This window comes from Bos grunniens, chromosome X (assembly GCF_055505025.1).
Source record: "Bos grunniens cultivar Pamir isolate PY7600 chromosome X, Bosgru_T2T1.0, whole genome shotgun sequence".
NCBI lineage: Eukaryota > Metazoa > Chordata > Mammalia > Artiodactyla > Bovidae > Bos > Bos grunniens.
In genome coordinates, this window is record NC_141194.1 from 65,010,420 (window position 1) to 65,036,251 (window position 25,832).

The following is a 25,832-nucleotide window of genomic DNA, read 5'->3' on the forward strand; positions in this document are numbered from 1 at the left end:
GCAACTGAACTGAACTGATGATCACTTCCTGGAGCTGGTCAATTAAAGCAGGTCTGTCTGATAAATACGTTTATTTAATTTTTATGTTTTCAATAATTTACCTACATTTTAAAAGAAATCATACATACATGGTAAAAACTTCAAAAGAAACCAAAAGGTATACAATGAAAAGTAAGTCGTGACTTCTGTATTCTGATAATATCAGAGTAACCATTATGATAAGTTTAAGGTATTAGAGAACATCCTAAACCAGGCAAAAATTAGAGGGAATTCAACTCTTGAAAGAAGGGAACTATGCTGGGTAAGACTCATTAGTTTTATATTTTGTGTGGTATATGGTAAAGGTGAAGAAGAAAGCTATAAGCCTCTTAGCCTGAAAATTCAGAGTACAGAATTTTCAGGGTCTCATGATAAAAGACCTGATAAAAGACTCCAGGTTCAAATAAAAAGTCACTCATCATACCAAGATCAGCAAAGTCTCAACTTGAATGAGAAAAGACAATCAACAGATGTTAACATAAGATGACACATATAGTAGAATTACCTGATGAGTATTTTAAGGCAGCCATCACAACAATGTTTCAAAAGCAATTAGAAGCATTCAGAATGCTAGAAACAAAGTGTGGGGGGGGGGGGGGGTGGGTTGGGGGAAACAAAGTATCAACAAGGAAACAGAAAACATAAAGAATGGACATTTTGGAACTGCAAAGTATAATAACCAAAACAAAAACCTTCCTGGATAGGCTTATTAGAAAAATGGAGATGACAGAGAAAAGAATTAGTGAATTTGAAAGTAGAAGAATAGAAATTACCCAATCTGAACAATAGAGAATAGACTGAAAAATAATCAACGGAGACATAGGGTCCTGTTGGACAAGACAGAAGATCAAATATTTGTGTCATTGGACTCCCAGTAGGTGAAGATAAGGAAGATGGCATTTTTAAAATAATCAAAGAAATAATGACTGAAACATCATCAAGTTAGGTGAAGGATATAATCCTATAGATTCAAGAAGCTGAATGAACTAAACAGGATAAACCCAAATAAGTTCACTCCAAGTCATATCATAATCAAATATCTGAAACATAAAAACAAAAGACCAAAACCAAAATCTTGAAAGCAGATAGAGAGAAATGATGTATCATTTTACATTTTTACCATTATGGAAACAATGATTTGAATGACAGCGAATTTCTCATCAGAAACCATGGAGGCCAGAAGAAAAAGGCACATTTTTTAGGTGCCAAAAGAGAAGAACTGCCAAGTCAGAATTCTATGCCAGTGAAAATATCCATCAGGAATAAAATACAAACCAAGACACTCTCAGAGGAAGAAAAACAATATAATTTGTCTTCATCTGACATACCCTAAGAGAATGGTCAAAGGAAGTTTTCCAAACAGAAAGGAAATGATAAAAGAAATCTTGAAGGAAAAGTGAAAGTGAAAGTCACTCAGTTGTGTCTGACTCTTTGTGACCCCATGGACTATACAGTCCAGGGAATTCTCCAGGCCAGAATACTGGAATGGGTAGCCTTTCCCTTCTCCAGGGAATCTTCCCAACCCAGGGATCAAACCCAGGTCTCCCACATTGCAGGTGGATTCTTTACTAGCTGAGCCACAAGGGAAGCCCAAGAATACTAGAGTGGGTAGGCTATCCCTTCTCCAGGCGATCTTCCCAATCCAGGAATTGAAACGGGGTGTCCTGCATTGCAGGTAGATTCTTTACCAACTGAGCTATCAGGGAAGTCCTGATAAAAGAAATCTTAGATCCCCAAAAAGGAAAGAAGAAAAACAGAAAGAGTAAAAATATGGGTTAACAGAGCTGGGTTTTCTTCTCCTTTTGAGTTTCAAAAATTTGTTTGATGGTTGAAACAAAAAGTATAACATTGACATGGTTCTCAATGTATACAGAGGGAATATTTAAGATATATTAGAGAGGAAGGTAAAGGAACATAAAGGCAGGGAAGGCTTCTATAACTCAAAGTAGCAAAATATTGATACCAATAGACTTTGATGTTACATATATAAAATGTAATACCTAAAGCAATCACTAAAAAATCTATATGAAACACTCAAAAACACTATAGATAAATAAAAGTGACATTCCTAAAATATTTTCAAGAAATCCACAGGAAGGTAAGAGGAAAAAACAGAGAACAAACAGAAAACAAACAAACTGGCAGACTTAAGCCCTGACATACCAATAACTACATTAAAGACAAATGCTCTAAACACACCAATTAAAATACTGAGATTGGTAGAATGGGTTAAAAACATGACCTAATAATAGCCTGCCTGTAAAATAATCACTTTAAATATAATGATAAAGAGAAGTTGAAGTAAAAATGATGGAAAATATATATACTGTGTAAACAGTAGTAACAAGAAAGCATGAGTGTCAGTTTCTTAAAGGAGCAAAGCTATACACACCATATGATCCAGCAATTGTATTTGTGAGTATTGATCTCAGAGATGTGAAAAATTATATTCAAACAAAAACTATACATGAGTGCTTAATTTTAATAGTCATAAATTGGAAACAAAACAAATGTTCCTCAAGGGATAAATGGTTAAACTATGGTACATCTATACCATGGAATACTATTCAGCAATAAAAGGGAATGAATTATTTACTAATGAAACAACTTGGACAGATCTCAAGAGATTATGAGTGAAAAAGCCAATCTCAAGAGGTCACACGTTACACAATTCCATTTGTATCACATTCTTTAAATAAAAAAAAAATATGGATGTGAAGAACAGATTAGTTTCTTCCAGGGATTAGAAAAGGGTGGGGGAAGAGAAGAAGGCAGCAGTGGTTATAACAGAGTAGCACAAGGTTGGGGGGGGGGGTCTTTCTCCTGATGGAACAGTTTTGTATCCTGACTGTGGTAGTGGTTACATCAATCTATACATATGATAAAACTGCATAGGACTAAATACACACACACACACACACACACACACACATACACACATGAGTGAGTGCATGTAAACTGGTCAAACCTGAATAAGGTCTCTGGATTACACCAGTGTCAATTTCCTGGTTTTGATATCTTACCACAGATATATAAGATGTTACTATTGGGAGAAACTGAGTGAATGGTACATGGGACCTTGCTGTACTATGTTTACAATTGTCTCTGGATCTAAAACCATTTCAAAATCAAGAAGTTTAAAAAAATCATTGGATGAGATGGCATAAAACATTCATTGAATGGGATTAATGGCAGATTGAATACTAAAGAAGAAAATTAGTAAGCCTGAAGATAGATCAATGGAAATCAAGCAAACTGAAGCATAGAGAAAAAATATTAGAAGAAAAATGACAGTTTAAGTGACTTGTAGGACACTATCAATTAATCTGACACATGTGTGACATGTATCCCAGAAAGACAGGAAAGCAAGAATAGGGGGGAAAAAGTGAGGAAGTACCAGCTGATAATTTTCCAAATTATATCCCAAGCTGCAACTCACATATCCAGGAACTCAGGGAATTCCAAACAGGATAAATACAAACAAAAGTACACACTAAGGCACATGGCCAAAGTTCTGAAAATCAAGGATAAACTTATAAAGGCAGCCAAAGAAATAAGACATATTATATACAGGGAAACATATTATACACACAGAAACAATGGAGGGCAGAAGAAAATGAAAACTGTCAATGTAGAATTTTGTATCCAGCAAAAATATCCTTTAAAAATAAAGGCAGAAAAAAAATGAGAGCAGATAAGTAAAGGGCTTCTGCTTCTGGCTCTGAGGGGAAAGAGACGTGGAATTATTTTTTCTTCAGAAATAACTGTAAAATTGACAAAATATATGAAACATTCATTTTCAGACATTGGTCATGAGACAACAACAGAAAGTGATCTGAGAGAAAAGGGATGCAAGTGAGGTGAGCCCTACCATCACCCTAGCTTTCTGCTGGAGGTAATCTCTAGACTATGTGGGATCTAAATAGGGCTGAGCGATCTCCAAGTAGAGAAGACAGAGAGACTAGAGTTCTGAAAAGCCAGGGCAATTAAAAATTGTGGGAACAGAACTAATACACTCCCAAAAAAGATTAATAGAAATATGCATAGAAGTCCCCTTGAGTCTTTTCATGAACACCAATCTGAAGATGTGTAGGGTAAAAATTCATAAAGACAGTCTAGAAACTCTTTCAGGGAAACAACAACTGAGAACTTGTAAAATGAACACTTCCTAGAGCTCACACAGGGCCAAAGTGGAGAGACTTCAGTGAATACATGGGCTATAAGCAGGAACTTTAGAGGAGCAGTGCCTTCAAAATGGGCTAAGTTAGCCCTAGAGCAAAGGCTATGCAAAATTTACTTTAAATATATTTAAAAATGAACCTTGAAAGGATCAAATATATCCACAATAACTTGTCTATCATAATAAAGTACAATCCTCTCTAAATCAATAAAAAAATCTAGCACTCAACAATACAAAATTCATGATGTTGGATATCCAATTAAAAATTACTAGGTTACATGTATATATACAGCTGAGTCCCTTTGCTGTCCACCTGAAACTGTCACAACATTGTTAATCTGCTATATTCCAATTTAAAATAAAAAGCTAAAAAAAATTACCAAACATGCAAGGAAGCAGGAAAATGTGATCTACAACCCAGAGAAAATCAATCAACAGAAACTGCCTCAGAAATGACAGATAATGGAATTTACTAGACAGGGACCTTAAAATAGCCATTATAAATATGCTCCATATGTTCAAGGATGTTAAGAAAGAAAAGAAAGTATGAACACAATGGGAGAAATGGCAAACTTTTTCTTGGTTATCTTTTTAAAAAGATTCAGTTTCTTTGGAAAGAGTTTTTAGAAATAGAAATTATAGAGATGAAAGGTATAATATTTGAAAGGAAAATTTCACTAGGTGGGATTAACGGCACTTACACGTGGCAGAAAAAAATCAATGAGCTTAAAGGCAAAGTAATAGAAATTAACCAAAAAGAATAGTAAAGAGAAAAATAGCCTGGAAAAAAAATAAAAAGGGTTGCAGTGACTTACGGGATAATAAAACTGACCTAATAGGTTTAAATGGAGTCCCTGGAGTAGAGGAGAAAAAAAAGGGACAGAAAATAATGGCTTAAATATTTCTAAATTTGATGAAAACTATAAACCCTCAGATCCTAGAAGCTCAATGAACACCAAAATAGGATAAACACAAAGAAAACCACACCAGGACAAACTAATCAAGCTGCTGAAAACTAGTCACAAAGACAAAAGTTAAAAGGAGCCAGAAGGGGAAAAAGGCATATATTATACAAAGGAATAAAGCTAAGAATGACTGCTGACTTTTCATGAGGAAATGTGCAAGCAAGAAAACAAGTGAGTGATATCTTCAACGTTCTGAAGGAAAAAAATTATCAACTTAGAACTCTATGCACAATGAAAATATCCTTCAAAAATTAAAACAGACTTCAAACAAAAGCTAAAATAATTTGTTGCTAGAAAACCTATACCATGAGAAAACTTAAGTTGCTTTAGTTAAGTTCTTAAGTTCTTTAGAACAATGTACTTTTACTAGATGGAAACCTGGATCTACACAAAGGACTGAAAAATGTGGGAAAGGGTTATTATAGAAGATATTTTTAAAAATCAACTTTAAATGTCTTTAAATGATAATTTAGGGCAGTGTTGAAAGCCGTAGGTCCAATGGTGGCTGTGTACGTGCTCTCTGCAAAGGAATGTCACTGAAGATTATGGAGCAGTGAGGAAGGCTGTCAGCCTAGTGGCAGAGTAAGTGGAGCAACACAGTCTAGTCAAATGTGGTATAGCCCAGCTGTGGGTATAGGAGGTGTGGTCCAGAACTGCTAATTGGTGCATTCTAGACTAAGCATTGTATCTCTTGGTTGGTATGAATAGCTACCTAGTCTCCCTATATCTCTTGCTAGGGCCCATACAACCAGTGCCCCTACTATGAGACCTCTTGCCAGGTTAGGCTCTGGGTCTTTTTCTCCATTCTTTCATTTAAGCTTCTCAGTTTTCCCCTCTGAAGTACTGGCACCATGTACTGGACTTCTTAACCATATGAGGGACATGGAAAATGTATCTTCAGTCATACCTGCTATAATCTCTGTAACTATTCTATTTGCTAAATCATTATTTGTTGAAATGTTTATTTATTTGGCTGTGCCAAGTCTTTGTTTCAGCATGCAACATGTGAACTCTTAGTTGTGGCATGTGGGATCTAGTTCCCTGACCAGGGATCAAACCCAGGCCGCATGCACTGGAAGTGTGGAATCTTAGCCACTGCATCACCAGGTAAACCCCTTAGTAAATCATTATTTTGAAATCCCAGAATTTTACTTCCATCTAGATAGAACATAACAAGAATATGGATTGCTGGCATAACAAAGGGAGATTAGAAGACTTGCTTTCTCAAATCCAAGCTATAACATCTATGTTTAAAGATGCTGAAAAAGATGAAACTGCCGTATTGGTAAAAGCTCTGACTCGTGGAAGGAAAACATTTACTTCATAACACATGGGGTGAAATTGTAAGCAATAAATGAAAACATGATTACAATTATCTTTATATATGTCATTAATTTACTTTGTAGTGTCTTATCCACAGAACATTTTCATATAGTTTTAAAATGATTCACTATTTAAGTTGTGGCATCATTTTCAGACCATACATAGCTAAAGGGAAAGAAATTGAGTATTTTAAGTGTACTTAAAGTGTAGAAATGGTGTACCACAAGTGTAGAAATGATGAGTTTATTAAAAACCAAAAATTGTTTGTTAGAACTTTTCAAACTAGAAATGAAAAAGTCACTGGAGCATGTTATGCGTAAATCATTTCACTGCATGGGCTGGAGAAATGCACATAATAGCTTAGAGACCAGTGAAACTTTAGACAGCTGACATTCCTCAGTGCCCACTGGATGAAAAGTTAGTAAAATAACTCATAGCACTGCCTTTTTTTCTTTCTTTCTTTTTTTTTTGGAAACAGTGGCAGATTTTATTTTCTTGGGCTCTAAAATCACGCAGACTATAACTGCAGCCATGAAATTAAAAGATGCTTGCCCCTTGGAAGAAAAACTATGACAAACCTAGACAGCATATTAAAAAGCAGAAACATTACTTTGCCTACAAAAGTCCATATAGTCAAAGCTATGGTTTTTCCAGTAGTCATGTATGGATGTGCGAGCTGGACCATAAAGAAGGCTGACCACCGAAGAATTGATGCTTTCAAACTGTGGTGAAATGGCAGAGTAACTTGCTTATTTAAACATTTAGCTCTAAATATGGAGAATTAGTTATTTTTTCCTTTATTTTTTACTGGGTTGCTTATTTTCTTAATACTGCATTTGAGAGTCATTTATGCATTATGGATATAAGTCCTTTTCATTAGGTGTGTTACTTATATTTTATCCCAGTCTGTGGTTTGTTCTTTCATTCTCTTAACATTAATTTCCATTTGTTCATTGCTAGTATATAGACTGGAGAAGGCAATGGCACCCCACTCCAGTACTCTTGCCTGGAAAATCCCATGGACGGAGGCGCCTGGTAGGCTGCAATCCATGGGGTCATGAAGAGTCGGACACGACTGAGCGACTTCACTTTCACTTTTCACTTTCATGCATTGGAGAAGGAAATGGCAACCCACTCCGGTGTTCTTGCCTGGAGAATCCCAGGGACAGGGGAGCCTGGTGGGCTGCCGTTTATGGGGTCACACAGAGTCGGACACGACTGAAGCGACTTAGCAGCAGCAACAGTATATAGACATATAGTTGATTTTTATATGTTGATCTTGTATCCTTCAACTGTGCTAAATCCATCTTTTGATGTAATGTTTTCTTCTTTGTATTGTCTTCTTACATGACACTTCCCCCATAGGTGACATATTTACAATATTGAATCTACACTATTTATATAGTATGTCTCAATTTATTTAGATCTCATATGATTTCTTTCATTAGTTTTCAGTGAAAGACATTATTTTCAGACTGTAAAACAGACAAGACTATAAATGTGGCTGGATTTGCTGTTTTGCTTGTAGTCATATAGTATCAGCACTAATCTTTGAAGAAGACCTTTTTTATGTGAATGGTTAGCAACAATCACAAGTGGTGCTAAAATATTAAGAGTGCTGAATAACTTGTTAGGGTTAGAGTTATATGTATTTGTATATTATATGGTTCATCGCAGAGCAACTATATTTGCATAAATATGCAAAAGCAATGGTGGGTAAAACTGCCGAAACCATGGTATATAAATTAAGGCAGTAGTACCAAAGTATACCAGCAGTTATTATATTCTTTATTGCTACATACACACAGCAATACAGACAGTAATGCTGGATCATAGAAAAAAGGGAATTAAAAAAAAATCTGCTTCATTGACTATGTTAAAGCCTTTGACTGTGTGGATTACAACAAATTGTGTAATATTCTTAAAGAGATGGGAATACCAGACCACCTTACCTGCCTCCTAAGAAACCTGTATGCAGGACAATAAGCAACAGTTATAGCTGGACATGGAACAATGGACTGGTTCCAAATTGGGAAAGGAGTACATCAAGGCTATATATTGTCACCCTGCTTATTTAACTTACATGCTAAGTACATCATATGAAATGCTGGGGTGGATGAATCACAAGCTGGAATCAAGATTCCTGGCAGAAATATCAACAACCTCAGATATGCAGATGATACCACTTTAAAGGCAGAAAGCAAAAAGGAACTAGAGCCTCTTGATGAAGGTTAAAGAGGAGTGAAAAAGCTGGCTTAAAGTGCAACATTCAAAAAACGAAGATCATGGCATTCAGTCCTATCACTTCATGTCAAATAGATGGCGAAAAAGTGGAAACACTATCAGATTTCATCTTCTTGGGCTCCAAAATCACTGCGAACAGAGACTGCAGTCATGAAATTAAAAGACGCTTGTTCCTTGGAAGAAAAGCTATGACAAATCTAGACTGTATAAAAAGCAGAGACATCACTCTGCTGACAAAGGTCCGTCTAGTCAAAGCTATGGTTTTTCCAGTAATCATGTACAGATATGAGAGTTGGACCATAAAGAGGGCTGAGCGCTGGAAAATTGATGCTTTCAAAATGTGGTGCTGGAGAAGACTCTTGAGAGTCTCTTGGAAGGAGAATTGCAAGGAGATCAAACCAGTCAATCCTAAAGGAAATCTGTCCTGAATATTCATTGGAAGGACTGATGCTGAAGCTAAAGCTCCAATACTTTGGCCACCTGGTTCAAAGAGCTGACTCACTGGAAAAGACCCTGATGCTAGGATAGATTAGGGCAAGAGGAGAAGGGCACGAAAAAGGATGATATGGTTGGATGGCATCCCTGACTCAATGGACATAAGTTTGAGCAAACTCAGGGAGATAGTGAAGGACAGGTAAGCCTGATGTGCTACAGTTCACGGGGTCACAAAGAGTCAGACATGATTTAGCAACTGAACAACAACATACAGCAAAGAGAAAAAAATCCAGTTTCACTTAAGAATGGCCTTGGTGATGCACTAAAAATTATCACATCCTGATCCTGGATTTTATATTCTGTGTGACAAAATAGGAGGCAAGGAAAAAGTGTTTCTGTTATAAACTATACTATATTGGTTGTCTTGAGGAAAAGTGCATCTGTGATTAAGCTGTGACTTAACTAGCCACTTTTCGTGGAATACCATTTTTGTGTGAAAGAATAACTGATGGAGAAACCATGATTAAATACTTGGATGTTTGGCAGATGTGCTGTGCTTAGTAGCTCAGTCGTGTCTGATTCTTTGTGACCCCATGGACTATAGCCCGTCAGGCTCCTCTGTCCATGGGGATTCTCCAGGCAAGAATACTGGAGTGGTTTGCCATGCTCTCCTCCAGGGGATCTTCCTAACCCAGGGATTGAACCCAGGTCTCCCACAGGTTTGGCAGATACTTTCTCAAAAATGAAGTGAGCCTATCACTTTAGGTTAAATATTAGAAATGACACTATTTGTTGCCAAGGACAATACATACGTTTTTAAATGAAATTCAGAATTCTGAACATCTTCATTCTGCCAGTATAAGATTGACAGTTTCCTAAAACTTAAGCTTTGTTCCAATGAGATTAGCATTCATAACAGTTAATGTGATTTCTGATACTGCATAAGATTTTTCAATATTTGTAATATTTGTATAACTTACTGAACTGATATTTTCCAAATAATCAATATGAATAAGATTGGTCAAATATTTCTTCAAAGTAGAAGATGACCAATGAATTTTAATGTAACAACACATCAAAAGTTCATTGATAGGTTTTCAGATTCCATACAGAATTCCTTTAAGAAATTGCCATTTGTAGAGTTTTTGTTTAGTTTCAAAGAAGACTATCCATAATGACCTGTAAAGGTTATTAAAATACTCCTCCCTTTTCCATCTACAGATCTATGTGATGCTAGATTTTTCTCCATATACTTTAACAAAAATAATGTCAAAACACATTGAATTTAGAAGCAGGTATGAGAAGTCAGCTGTCATCTGTTATGTGTTACAGAGATGTGCAAAAATGTATAGCATTGGTATTCTTCTCATGAAGTTTCTTCTTCTTTTGGAAAATACAGGTTTTCAAAACTCACAACATGTTATTTGTGCTAATATGCACAGGAATTATTATTTTTATTTTAAATGAATAAATACTTTAAAATTTAAAATATATAGCTGACAGTTTAAGGAATATAAAGCAATGTATCATGGTATTTATAACATATGCAAAAGTAAAATATATGAGTACAATAGCACATGAAAGGAAAAGGGAAAAATGGAAGAAGACTGTCACAGGATGGTAGACTACGGTAAGTTGAAAATGCATACTGTAAAGCCCAGAGCAACCACAAAAAACTAAAACAAAAAGTTAGGGCTAATAAGCAAATTAAGAAGGTAAATGGAATCCTAAAAAGTACATGTAATTCAAAAGAAGGCAAAATAGAAAACAAGAAATAAAGAACAGAGAGGACTAAAAGAAAACAGAAAGATAGACTTAAACCTGAACATGTAAATAATTTAAAGATAAGTTGTCTAGGCACTCCAACTAAAAGGCAGAGATTGTCAAGCTGGACAAGAAAATCATGACCCAACTATATGCTGTCTAGAAGAAATCCATTGTGAATATAAAGACATAAATAGCTCAAAAGCAGAAGGACAGAAAAAGATATACCATACAATCATGATGAAGCATGACAGAATTAAAATCAGACAATGTAGACTTTAGAACAAGGAATATTACCAGAAATAAAGAGGGTTATTTCATAATAGTAAAGGGGCCAATTTGTTAAGAAGATATAACAACCCTAAGTGTATATACATTTAATAACAAAGCTTCAAAAATAGATACAACCAAAAGAGACACAACTAAAAAGAAAAACAGCAAAATCCAAAAACATGGTTGAGATTTCAACTCTCTCAGTAATTGACAGAACATGCGGACAAAAAATCAGTAAGGATGTAGAAGACAATACTCTCAACCAATCTGACCTAATTGATAATGATAGAAAATGCTACCCAGCAACATCAAAATATACATTCATCACAAACTGCATGACACATTCACCAATATAGATCATATGCTGGACTGTAAAACAAACTGCAATAAATATAAAAGAACTGCAATTATGTAAAGTATGTTCTTTAAGCAGAAAAACATTAAAGTTAATATAAATATAACAATATCTGGAAAGTCCTCAAATATTGGAAATTAATTTTTAAAAATAGACACATAAATAACCCATTGGTCAAAGAAGAAAATTAGAAACTATTTTGAACCAAATGAAGAGATGATATCAAAATTTGTGGGATGCAGCTAAAACAGTGCTTAGATGTAAACTTGCAGCATAAAATACTTATATTAAGAAAGAAGAAAGGCTTGAAATCAATGAACTAAGCTTCTACTGTAAGAAACTAGAACAAGAACTAAAAAGCAATACAAATAAGTATTAATAGAAAGAAGGACATAACAAAGAAATGAGCAGAACTAATGAAATATTAAAGAGAAAAATAAAGTCAATGAAATTAAAAGCTTCTTCTTTTAAGAAAATACACTTCAGTAAATCTATTAAACCACTAGCTAAAATGATCAAGAAAAATGGGGAAAAAATTAGCAATGCTAAAAATGAAAGAAGGGACATCACTATAGCTCTTATAGATTTAAAAGAACAATAAAGCACAATTATGAGTGAATAAGCAAATTCCTTGAAGATCAATTATCAAAAGAAGAAATAGAAAATGACTAGCCATACAACTATTAAATAGAATTCATAATTAAAAACTTTCCCACAAATAAAACTAGGTTCAAATGTTTTCACTGATAAATTCTATCAAACTTTTAAGTAAGACATAGTATCAATTTTATATACTCAGAAAACAGAGGACTTGGGAATACTTCTCATGTCATTTAATAAGATCAGCATGGCCCTGATATCAAAAACAAAGACATTACAACAACAAAAAAACAGATCAACATTCCTTGTCAACACAGACCAAAAATCCTTGACAAAACTTCAACAAACTGAATTCAGCAATATATAAAAAGGATAATATACTATGACAAAGTAGGGTTTATCTAAGGAATGCTAGCTTAGTTTAACATTAAAAAAGCAACAATTAATGCAATTTACTGTGTTAACAGAATAAGAGGACACCATATGAAGAAAAAGCACCTGACAAAAACCAACACTCATTTGTGAGAAAAATTCTCAGTTAATTAGGAAGAGAAGGGAACTTTCAATCTAATAGAAGATATTAAAAAAAAAAAATCCCTACCACTAACTTCACACTTCATAGTGAAAGATAAGTGCTTTCCCCAAATAAGCAGGAACAGACAAAGATGTTCATTCTTACCATTCTATTCAACATTTCATTGGAGGTCCCAACCAGTGTAATAAAGCAAGATAAAAAAATAAAAGGCATGAAGATCGTAAAGGAATAAGTAAAAATCTCTTTAGTCACAGATGACATGTTTGTATACATGGAACATGAGAAGCAATCTACAAAAAATACTAGAGCTAATGTTTCAGCAATGTTACATTATTCAAGATAAATATAAAAAATCAATTGCATTTGTATTTCTATATTCTAGCAACAAACAATTGGAAATTGAAATGAAAATATCATTTATAACAAGTTATATTATATATATATATATATAATATCAAAGTCACAAAATACTTAGGAATAAATTTAACACAATTCGTGTAAGATCTGTTTACTGAAAAGTATGCATTAAAATTTGAAATTAAAGACATAGGTAAGTGGGAATAGCAAATCCATGGATTGAAAGAGTAAATATTGTTAAGATATTATGTCTCCTCTATTTTATATTAGTAATACATACTTTTATACAAATCCACTTAATTCTTTTCAGTGACTATATGTATTCCTTGAGTTATGCCTCATTTGAATGAAGCGTAACTTGTCTAACCAGTCCATCAAAAAAAGTTTGGTTAAGTAAGTATTTTTTGTTCACTAAATTTTGTTCATAAATCTACTTTATGATTCAAATATGTAAACATACCTGATATACATATATATATATATGAATATAACTGTCTATAATATAACTGTCTTAATCTGGCCTAGATCATAGGATCCAAATTGTATTATTGGCTTACACAACATTCTTATATATAATAGTTCATAACCTTATTACATGTAGTGGGTGATTTGCTAAATTAGCCATGAACTGGACTTTTTATGGGATCCCATGTCATCTTTGGGCTTTCTCTATGGTAGAAATACTTGGGCCAGTCATATGGGCAGGGTCCATTCTTCTCATTTTTTCCCAGCTGGGCCCAACTCTTCTTCCAGCTGAGATTGCCTCTTTATTCCATGCCTGGCTGGCCAACCTGGCACTGCAATTCTTGGGCTGGAACTGGTCCCTTGATCAGTGACTTTGGGCATGGCCGATTTGGTATCTCATGAGGGTTATGACTGAAATTTCACTGCTAATCACTTCTAATATGTACCTTCCCAACTCTCTTCATTGGTGATATAGTGTTTTCCCATAGATACATCTATTTCCTACTGGGATATCTGGTACTTCTTGCAAAATGGGTAGTTGCTACTGGGGTTAAATAGTTACCAGAAAAAGGCTAGATTATGCTTCCAATTCTTCCATCTTAAAAATATGTTTTCTAGTATGGATGTTCAGACGCTTATTATTCAAACATTGATTCAATTGTTTATTCAATGAATACCAAGTTGCTGGGTGTTAACACTCTTATGAGCACTGAAAGGGAATACAGACAACCAAAACCACAGATGACCAAATGAATGGTACAGACTTGAGTGTTATAGGAGTATCCTTGAACCTCTTAACAAGTTTGACTTTTTTTTAGCTCTCTCCCTTTTGCAATCTATCTTCCATACTCTACCAAGTAAGTTTTCTAAAAACCGAGGCTCATTTGTTTTCACAGAAAAAAAAAAAAAAAAAAAGTGTAAGCTCTTTAGTGCATCATTCAAGGCTCCTCACACTCTGGCTCCAATTTCCATTCAAGCCTTAATCATTCCCACTCTCTCTTATAAACCCTATGTTCTACTACTATATCAAACTTCTCCCTGGTCCCATGAAGCACCAGGTCCTTTCCAATTTCTATTCCTTCTGCTCATAATGCCTTTCCATCTTCTTCACCTGGCAAACTCCCAATCAACCTTCAATAGTCAGTTAAAAGTCTTGGTGAAACATTTCCTCTATGCTCCTCATCTATCCTGGGTTGAACATATTGTTCTGTTCTATTAGACAATGAGAGTTTTGAGGACATTGAGTTTATCTTGTTGATCTCTGTAGTCCTGAATCCAGATTTGAATAGGGCCTGGCAAAGTAGTATGGGCCCAATGAATTTTTGGTAAATGAATGAACGAACAAATGAATGTGAAGGAAAAGCTCAAAGGGCCTTGGTATATTTAGGTAAGGGCTTTTTAAAAGCATAGGACTTTAAGCTGGACTGAAGAAGACCGTACAGAGGTAGGAAAAGGGCATCTGGAGGAGGAGGATTATTATCCTAGGAGACAGAAGAACAAAAGCCTGAGACTGAGAGGGAAGACGCTGAGGGTGTTAGCCAGCAGACTGCAGCTGCCTGCTGCACTGTCCTGACCTTTTCACTGATTAGATTTCTCAATTACATTTTCAGCTCATGGAAGGCAGGGTGTTTTGTTCACTCCTTTGTATCCCCTTTATATTTGACGCACATCTCCATAGCCATTGTTCCTACAGTCTTGTGGTTCTTATTTTGTCTTGTAATATAATTATTTGTGTATTTACATATCTCCCCAGTACTCACACTCCCCTTTATCTCAGGCTGTTTGAGATAGGGGATGAGGTCTTAGTGTCTTTGTCTCTTTCAAGACACCTAGCATAGTGCCTGGCACACAACGGGTGGTCAGTAAAAAAACGGGTAGTTTTTTTGAGCTACCATTTGTTGATCTGATTATAGAGGACTAAAAGGATATTTCTGTGCAACTGTGTATTGTGGCAGAAAACTTATATATGCCTTTATACTGTGTGGGCTTTTTTTGGGCAATTTTCGTTAAAATGTTATCTTATTGTACCTGGAAGACTGTCATTTCAATTTTCTTCTTTGTTCCCTCTTGGATGACTCACATCTCTTATACCAGAAGGATATGACAGAAGGGATTTGAAAGAGTTTGGACAAATTTATGAATGACAGTCATAAACGTCTGGATATAAGAAGTTGTTAGGCGCATACAAACAGGAAGGAGAAAACTTGCATTTCAGAAATGCCTATTTTGAGCCAAGAACTGTGTTAAGCACTTGACATACATTATATCTCATTTAATCTGGCAGACTATATCAGTATAAAGATAGGACATGTCTATCTAGAAGGCCAAGTCCACTTTCAGCCAGGCATCTCCTAGGTACCAGAGGCAGTATTCATCTTCAGTAAAATTTTATCAACCTTTAAAGATAGGTGGATCTATAGATTTGCATTTTTTCCTGGGAACAGGACACTCATTCTCAATTCAGGCTTCTACAGCTTAAAACTTTGTTTTTTGACATAACTTGATCAGTTTTTAAAGTCTCAGTGCTTTAAATTACAATGCAATCTGAGATACTCCTACAGCAATAACAGAGATTACACTTGTTCACAAATGTAATTTGTTCACTTACCTTTATACTTCATAAAGCTTCCAAATACAGAATAAAGTTAAGTCAAATAACGAAAAGAGACTTCTATTAACCCTGACACCAGTAAATTGTCTCAAATTATAGTGTGCCTTTTATTTGTATTCTAGACACATTGAGTCGTTTTTCTGAGATACGTATTATACCTTATCTATGGGTAGAAGAAAATTGGGAGGGAATTAGTTTAACTTGTTTCTAATTTTTAAAGACATAATAGTAACTAAAAAAGCATCATGCTCCCAAGTATACAGCTTCTGCATTGAGTAAGAATCAAAATGCTATAACCCAAGTACCATCTAGACTCCTTGGGCAATGCCTTGAGAAGGTGGGGTGGCAGCCATTGATTCATTATTGTAAGTCAGAGTCCAAAGCCTGCAGCTACACATCCTGATCTGTGATAACACGTTTCTCACCAGGTGATGGAGTGGGTGGGAAGCAAAGGGGTATACTTTCAGATAAAGGTATCAGCACACTCACAGTTCTCAGAGAACTTTCTATTACATACACCTCTTTTGAGAAAACTAGAACAGACATCTGTGCTTGGAAAACATAAAGTCCATCTCATATGACTAAAGAAAATGGCAAAAGTTTAAATGACATGTTTCATATTTTGGATGGCTCTACCCCAAATTTTGTGTGCCACTAATTGTCAAAAAAATACCAGACCTGTCTTGGTAATGGTTATGTGTGTGTATTTTTAAATTTTACATCAGCCAAAGAAAAGTGAGGGATCAGGACTACCACCAAAAAACAGAGGTGCGACATACTGCCTATAGGACATTTTAAAGATAGAGGAGAACCCAGTTTCTATATTTAAAAAAAATTACCTCTTCTGTTTTGAGACTAGAGGATGAAAATATACACATATTCCAAAGATTTCTTTGTATGAACAGGTGACCCCTTCCCACAGTCTCTGTAATTAATTGAGAAATTAAAGTTGGTTGGCCTTTGAGATCTCTTATTAAAAAAAAAGGCAGAAGGTCTTGGATATTTTGGAACAAGAGCCCACTATTCTGCCAAGACAGTGTGTTATTGTTATTGGAGTGTCTCTCAACAAAACAGTATTGAGTGGTGAGGACGTGATTTTGATTAGGTGGAATGACTCAGCTCTTCCCCTTAAAGAAGAGAGGACTGTCAGAGCCTTACTTACCTCATGATCTGGGATCTCAGAGGATAGTGTTTTCCCTAGGATGACCCCGGTCAAGTATGTCCAGCATCGAGCCGTGTTGGCAAGGTTATAGCCTCCTGTCTCCATCAAGAATTGTGAAGTTAGGAAAGAATAGTCACAAAACAGCAGGAGAGGAAAGGGGGGTAAGGAAGGAGAGAAAAATGTTTTAATAAAAGGGCTAAAAAGATAATTCTAACTTGCAAGATTATACCTATGCATCTTTAATGATATTTTTGAACCACTTAGTAGGCAGACTTAAGCGAACCAATCAGGCCATGCACAGTGTGGAACCGGGAAGTCCAAAGCCTACAAAGATCCAAAGATTCTCATCTCTGAATGAATATGCTCCAGAGGACTCCAAGCTCCTCAATTCCACCAAGAAACCTGGATCTTTTGAGATGACCTACTCAAAGCAAAGGTTTCTGTGATGAATTTTGCAACAATTCTATAAAATGACTGCTAGATGTGATTTGTATATTAAACCTATTGGCAGATACAGCCCTGGAAACCTCCAGGAAAGAGAAAAGGAAAATGCTGACAGAAATAGACTTCCTTCTTTTCATATCAGCATTCCTTTTCTCCACAAAACACAGGCATAGTGGCAGAGATCAAAGAGAATAAGATGAGGAAGGGAACTATTGATTGACACTCTGACCCACCTCGTCAGGTCCTGTCACAGTCACCCAGCAGCCATATTATACTGGCTAATAATCAGCATATTTTTGTGCTGAATAGATGTGTTCTGCCATGCAAGGGCTAGAACATTGGCCTTTAGCTAAATTCCAAGAGTGTAAGGATAAAATGGAACAATTTCCTAACCTCAGAGGGTTCTGCGGGAAATAGAATCTGGTCTATTTTAGGTAGGGAGACCATATCATTTATCACCCACAATTTATCACCCACAATAGTACATTTTTAAGAGTAAAAAGGGACACTATTAATAATTATACTGGAATAACGTGTATAAATTGAGACATATGGCCACCCTTTTCTTAAGCCTTTCTATTCCATGTAAGGTCAGGGATGCTGGGGCTTCTGCAATGTATCTTTTTGGCTTCATTGGAGTCCACTGAAATTTGGGGATGTGGCCCTCTCTGCCAATTGTCTATGTGATATTGGGGGTTGAGAATTTAAGTGAAATAATACTGGTATTCCTTTAAACACTCCCAACATGGAAAATCTGAATTTATCAGATCAGCTTATTGGGTATGATTATTTGATTTCAAAAGGAATCCCCACAGGTTTTAGGTAGCAAGTTCTCTCTGGCATACAATATAATTTGCAAGAATTCCCACTTATGCACTGGTATTTTCAGGAATACACATATTGCATAAGAAGAGTTATATATTCTAAAGCCAATACTTGGGGCTGAGAAAGCAAAGAGGCTTTGAAAGTTCTAAAGTAAAGGCTGTATGTAGCCTCAAACAAAAGTAGAATTCACACATCTGTATTTTGCGGAAAGGGCTTTTTTTTCTTCCCTCTGGGCCTACCTGTATCATAAACACTCTTTAGTGCTGTCAAGGAAAGTAATATGTCCATAGTACTTATCAATGTTATCTTTTCCCTGAGTTGAAGTTAATACATTTCTTGCCAGCTTTTCAGAAGAGGTTGTTTCTTATAAGCACCTTCAATTTCAATCTCTCTAGGGTTTGAGGCTGCCAAAAGACCATGCTTGTGTATTTGTGTTGAATTCTCACTCATTTTCGTAAGGCCTCCCCACAATCTCCTTTAATTTGGTTTTTACAACAGGTTGACAAACAACAAACTATTAGCACTTCCATACTACACTTTAAACTCAATCTGCTTGACCATGTTATTTTAACACACTAATCTATTCATTTAACAAAATAAAGATTGTGCCAGATAGAAGATTCTACACAAAGCACCATCAAAGGTAGCTCAGGTTTGTGTAAATGCTTCTATTGAATAGACCCAGCTTTCTGTTGGTTAAGTACTACAAAATATAAGTATACTTTGAAGGTAAGAATGCCCAAGAGATGCTTTACATCTCTCAAATCCATGCTTTTTTAGTGGGAAAGAAGTTGTTCTTGAATTCAACTTAGATATTCAATTAATTCATGTGTTTATTACTTGTATGTGAGTAGGGTTAGAATTTTAGTGGTATCTTTCCAAAAGATAATGATTAGAACTGGGAATCAAAGGTGATCCTGAGAGAAGATGGATCAAAGTCCACTGGGCTCAACATCCTCTATTTTAAATAAGGTTTGATGTCACCTTTAACCAAAGCACCTTTGCTTCAGGAATGGAAACTTAGACTTCAGAGTGCCAAGGAGTCAATGCACATGCCAGGCTGAGGAGAAATGTGTCAGAGTACTTCCTTATGCTGAACCATGAAGGTGGCAGAATTCATTGACTCAGGCTTGTGGACCACGGGCAGCCTGGTATTATCTAATCTAAGAAAGCCAAGTTTCCCTCAGTGTCAATGGACAAAATATGGCAAAAGGTCAACAAATTCTCCTGGTGACCTTCCTTTGTACTTACCTCCTCCCAAGATGAGCGTTGCCAACTCCCACTGAAGGATGTACTTAAGACATTTGCCAATTCCCACTGGAGTCATGTTAAAGGAGCACATGGGATCCCCAGCTATTGTATCAGCTCCCAGCTGTAAGACCACTGCTTTGGGATTAAAGGCTATGTACACTTCCTTTAGTACACTGTGGAAAAGAAATAGTAGATAAAATGTCAGAAAAAGATAGGTCTGTTTGGTCTAAGGTTGGTCGTGAGGGTAGTTGGAGGTATAGCTGAATCAGCAAATAGTGAAAGGAAAAAACTCAACTTGTCAACTCATCAAACTTTCCATCTAAAAGGGGTAAATCAGACTTCGTGTAAATTATACCTCAATAAACCTGACATACTAAAAATTTCCCCCCACCTCCATCCTCACCAAGGACCAAATTTACTTTTCTATTTTAGAACTCAGATTTCCTTTAAATATCCATTGTAATTTAATTTCAACAGCCACAGGACATAGTGCACACATTTACGCTATTTTCAATCTGTGAAAATAGGACAATATACTGAATGAATGATTATTTCTGATAATTTAAGATTTTAAAACACTTGGAGTTTATCACCTACTTATCAATGAGGGCTGGTGAAGAGAATTAAACTCTTTCTGAAAGCATAGATGTTATCAGCTTACTTTTTATTAGGCTAAAGGACTTCTGGGTTATGAAATACAATCCCCCCTCCAATTTGTATGTAACCAGAGTATTATAGGGAAGGAAACTGGAACAACTGATCCAAAACTATAAATCTGAAAGCACTCCAAAGAACAAACTGTAGTGGGTAAAATGAACATAATTTTGGGTAGAATCATTCAATGCTATCAAATCAACCTAACAGCTTTTTTGGTTTTTTTTGACAGAAGCCTTAGAGATGAAAAGGAAATTATCCCTGTGACAGATGACCTTAGTCAGGCTTCTAGCATTATCATTAATTGAATGTTGACAATGTCCAGAATGCATTCCTAGGAGTTATAAGGTCCCTGTTCTCAAGGGGCTTACAATCTAGCTCCTAGACAAATGCCAGTCCTCGAGGGCTTGAGTACCTCTTACAGAGACGTACAAACAAGTGCAAATTAACATACTTCAGAGTTGAGAAAATGCAGAGTCAAAAAGTGATAAAAATGTTGCAGTTAATGACCCCTTCATAATCAACATGTCAAATTATACCAGTGGAGTAAAAACAGAAAAATCCCAGATTCTTCTGAAACTGCAAAAAGAATGCAGGGATATGAAATGCTGTCCTCCAAAATTCATATGTAACCAGGGCATTGAAAACTAATGAAAACTGCTCAGCTACAGAGGCATTCTTTGACTCAAAAGACCAGTTTGTTTTGATTTCTCATCTACGTAGACAAATATTCAGTGATTGTGGAGATATAAGAATATTATAAAATTTATGACATATGATCCTTAATACAGAAATACTCGGGCCTATTCCCTCTTTCATGTGCTTATCTCCTGAGTGCAGAGGGAAGATAAGCCACCTGAATAGTTAGCCAACATTTGTTGAGCAGCTACACATACAGAGCACCCTATTAGCTGCTGCCAGGAGATACAGAGGGAGGCATGATTTCTGTTTTAAAAGGGTTTATAGCTTGATGGGGAGGATGGGGAGGCAAGCAAGACTAATGCTTTTTTTCATTTCATGCATTCCCTCATTTTGCACACATTTACTGAGTGCCCTCTGTGTATCTAGTATGTAACTGTACCAGATGCTTCAGGAAAATAAAAAGATGAATATGACACAGTTCTTATCTTCATGTAGCTCAGAGCAGAGGGGGAACTTGGACCATGTTAATAAATAACTAAAACACAACGAATAAAGAAGTATCAGAGATGGCACAGAGCAGGAGGTAGAGTAACTCTTGTGAGGTCTTACAAGAGGAGAAGATATACAATGAGCCACCTATCAAAATGGCTAAAATGAAAAACAGTGAAAATATCTATTGCTGGTGAAGATGTGGAGAAACTCGGTCACTCATACCTTTTGGGTGGGAATGTAAAATGGTATAGCCACTCTGGAAAATAGTTTGGCAGTTCCTGTCAAAACTAAAAATGGACTTGGGGACTTCCCTGGTGGTGCAGTGGATAAGAATCTGCCTGCCAATGCAGGGGACATGGGTTTGACCTCTGATCCAGGAATGAGAAGATTTCACATGCTGCGGAGCAACTAAGTCTGCAAACTGCAACTATGGAGTCTGTGTGTCACAACTGCTGAAGCCCAAGTGCCCTGCAGCTGCACACTGCAACGACTGCGCCTGCGTGCTGCAACCAGTCTCTGCATCTAGAGCCTGCAGTCTGCAATGAGAGAACCCAGTGAGAAGCCCACGCACCACAAGAAGAGTAGCATCTGCTCGCCACAACTGAAGAAAGCCTGCATGCAGCAACGAAGTATAACAAGATATATAAAAACATAAAATGGCCTTGCCATACAATCTAAAAATTGCACTCTTGGGCATTTATTCTAGAGAAATTAAGACATTTTCATATAAGAATTTGTACCGGAATGTTCATAGCAGCTTTATTTTTAACTACCCAAACTGGAAACAACTCAAATGTACTTCAGCCAGTGAATGGTGAAACAAACTGTGGTACACTCACAGCACTGGAATATTGTTAATCAATAAAAAGAAATTCTTGATACGTACAAAAAACATGGATGGATCTCAAGGGAATGATGCTTGGTGAATAAGACCAATCTCAAAATCTGTATAGCACGATTCCACTTATATACCATTGGTGAAACAACAGTTAGAGAGATGAAGAGATTAGTGGTTGCCAGGAGTTAGGGATGAATGTGGCTATAAAAGGGTAGCATGAGAGCCTTGTGGTGATGGCACAGTTCTATACCTTGATTGTGCTAGTGGTTGTGGTTATGCAAAGCTACATGATAAAATCCCAGAGAGCTACACACACACACACAAATACATGTATAACTGGTTAAGACTTAATATGCTGTATAGATTGTACCAATGTCAACTTCTTGATTTTGATGTTATACTATAATTGTGCAAGATGGCAACATTGGAGGAGGCAGGAGGAAGAGTACACGGGACTCATCTATACATTTTGTTACAACTTCCTATGAATCTATGATTATCTTGAAATAAGTAAAAAAAGACTAGGAAATATTTACAGGCACATGGGGTGAAGGTAGGGGAAGGAAGCAGGGAGGTTGTGGGGATTATGGGTAAGGGACTAGGTTTAGAGGAGGAACTGCATGAAGGCTTGGATCAAGGAGTGGTGGAAGTGAGGCTGTTGAGGCAAACATGACTTAGGGCACAAAGGGCCAGATAGACCAGGCAGGCTAATGTTTGGATTTTTACTTAAAGGCTATGAAATGTCTCTAAATTGTACCAATATTTTTCTTAGATCAGTCTCCCAAGGCAATAGAAATAAAAGCAAAAATAAACAAATGGAACTGAGACAAACTTATAAGCTTTTGCATAGCAAAGGAAACCGTAAGCAAAACGAATACGACCTACAGAATGGGAGAAAATATTTGCAAGTTACGGACTGACAAGGGCTTAATTTTCAAAATACACAAATAGCTCATACAATTCAATAATAACAACAAAAAAATCAACCCAATCAAAAAATAGGCAGAAGACCCAAATACACATTTTTCCAAAGACATACAGATGGCCAATAGGCATGTAAAAAGATGCTCAGCATCACTAATTATAAGATAAATGCAAATCAAAACTACTTCACGCTGGTCAGAACGGCCATCATTAAAAAGTCTACAAATTAAAAAAAAAGTCTACAAATAACAAATGCTAGAGAGGGTGTGGAGAAAAGGGAACTCTCCTACATTGTTGGTGGGAATGTAAACTGGTGCAGCCACTGTGGAAAACAATATGAATATTCCTTAAAAAAACTGAAAATAGAGCTACCTTATAATCTAGCAATCCCACTTCTGGACATATATCCAGAGAAAACTCTATTTCAAAAAAATAAATGCACCCCAATGTTAACAGCAGCACTATTTGCAATAGCCAAGACATAGAAGCAACCTAAATGTCCATTGACAGATGAATGGATAAAGAAAATATGGTATATTCTGTTTGTATACACACACACACATACACACACACACACAGGAATACTACTTGCCCATAAAAAGAATGAAATCATGCCATTTGCAGCAACATGGATGGACCTAGAGATGATCATACTAAGTGAAGTCAGACAAAGACAAATACCATATGATATCAGTTATATGTGGACTCTAAAATATAACACAAATGAATTTAGTTACAAAATAGTCACAGACATAGAAAATAAACTTACGGTTACCAGAGGGGAAAATGGGTGATGGAAGGATAAAGTAGGAGTTTGGGATTAGCAGACACACACAAACAAGTATATAACTGGATCACTTTGCCATACATCAGAAAGTAACACAACATTGTAAATCACTATACCTCAATAAAAAAAGAATTCATTAAAAGGTATGAAATGTCTCAAACATTGTGTGTGTGCATGCACACATGTACCATATGCACAAGGCATGATTAAATTTACATTTTTAAAAGATCCTCTGATTATAGCGCAAGATAAAGTGAAGGTTATCAGGAGGTTTTTGCCACCATCCAAGTCAGTGGCAGGAAGGCTCAGAGGGAAGAGTTGGATTTGGGAGATACTCCTATGGTAGAATCAATTGGGCAATACACACTGTCACACAAGAAAAGCATATGAATGTTGATACCAGTCCTGAGTGTTTGGTGCTAGGGAAGAAGAAAGGATAAAGGAAGGCAGGTGTTACTGGGAGAGTTGTTTTAATAGCAGCCAGGAAGGGAAAATGAGAATTCTTTTTTAAATGAGTCCTCAGGGCTTTAGATGGGTAGAGAAAAGGGTAATTAGAAGCTTTGAAAAAGGTGGGGTATTTTGTTCACAGTGTAAACGTCAAAGCAACTAGAAATAAGGACAGCTCACCTCATGTGAGAGGACTACATGGTGGACACTTAAACTGAAAATTGCAAGTTTTCCTTTGGTTTGATGTTCAAATGGGAAACACTGAAGTCTGAGACCAGTACTGATGCTATTCAAAACTAATGCTTATTAGGAACTTTGATTTTTGCTATTGCATGCAAGGCCAAAGAGAGGAAGACTGGAGGTAAAGATATTGGCAAAAAGGGTCTTAAAGCATTCTGGGCACAAGAGCAACAGGAAGCATAGTGAGGTAAATTTGGAAAACATGGAAAGGGTTAGGTGACAGATTGGTTGTGGTGGGGGTCAAAGAAGAAAACACATTGCCCATTCTTCCAGAATTCACAGGGAACACAAGGACAGAAATCGGTATATTCCTTATTTTTAACTTTCAAATTGAGTTTTCCTCCCTCTCATCAGTCTCTCCTTTTTTAAGGTCAATGTCATTTGCTTATACTAAACAAATACTATCAATGTTCTTATCTACAGACCTATAATGTATTCTTTTCAACTTCCTTGAGGATTTTGGTATCTGGTTCACAATTTTTCTGTCTTTTCATTTCCTTGCTATCATTCTCTGCAGTTCAATATTCATTCACTCACTCAAATCTTGATTCAAGTACCTACTCTTCCCTATTCTGGGCACTAGAGATACAGAAACAAGCAAGACTCTAAGAGTTCCTGGTCCAGTAAGGGAGGAAGACAGGAAAACAAATAACCATGATAAGTGCTACCTTAGTCATTCATTCATTCATTCATTCAAGAAATGTTAATGGAATGCCTATTTGCCACGCACTAGGTTAGGCAACGAGTTTACTACATTGAACAAGAGAGAGATGCTGCTTTCCACTGTGACCCTCCTAGTTCTCTGACATTACAGTTTCTTCACCTTTTGAATAATAGTGATGTCCTCCTGCACTCTGCTTGACTTATCCCTGGGCGTAGTCATGCTTTGGAGCCTGATAAGGAAGCACTTGGAATTGCTTCACATCTAAGACTCTGAACTACCTTTTCTGTGTACAATTTGCCATCCTTCCATGTTTCCT

General features: G+C 36.3%; 1 protein-coding gene across 2 annotated transcripts in view; it reads right to left on the minus strand.

Annotated features, from left to right (window-relative positions):
• HDAC8 (histone deacetylase 8) overlaps positions 1–25,832 on the minus strand; it is a 241,477-nt gene that overhangs the window by 120,361 nt on the left and 95,284 nt on the right. For both annotated transcript variants that reach the window (XM_086388928.1, XM_086388927.1), the window contains exons 8-9: positions 19,829–20,001; positions 17,309–17,403 (exon numbers count right to left, since the gene is read on the minus strand). In XM_086388928.1, the coding sequence (XP_086245054.1) occupies positions 17,309–17,403; positions 19,829–20,001 (268 nt within the window). The remainder of the gene's footprint in view (positions 1–17,308; positions 17,404–19,828; positions 20,002–25,832) is intronic.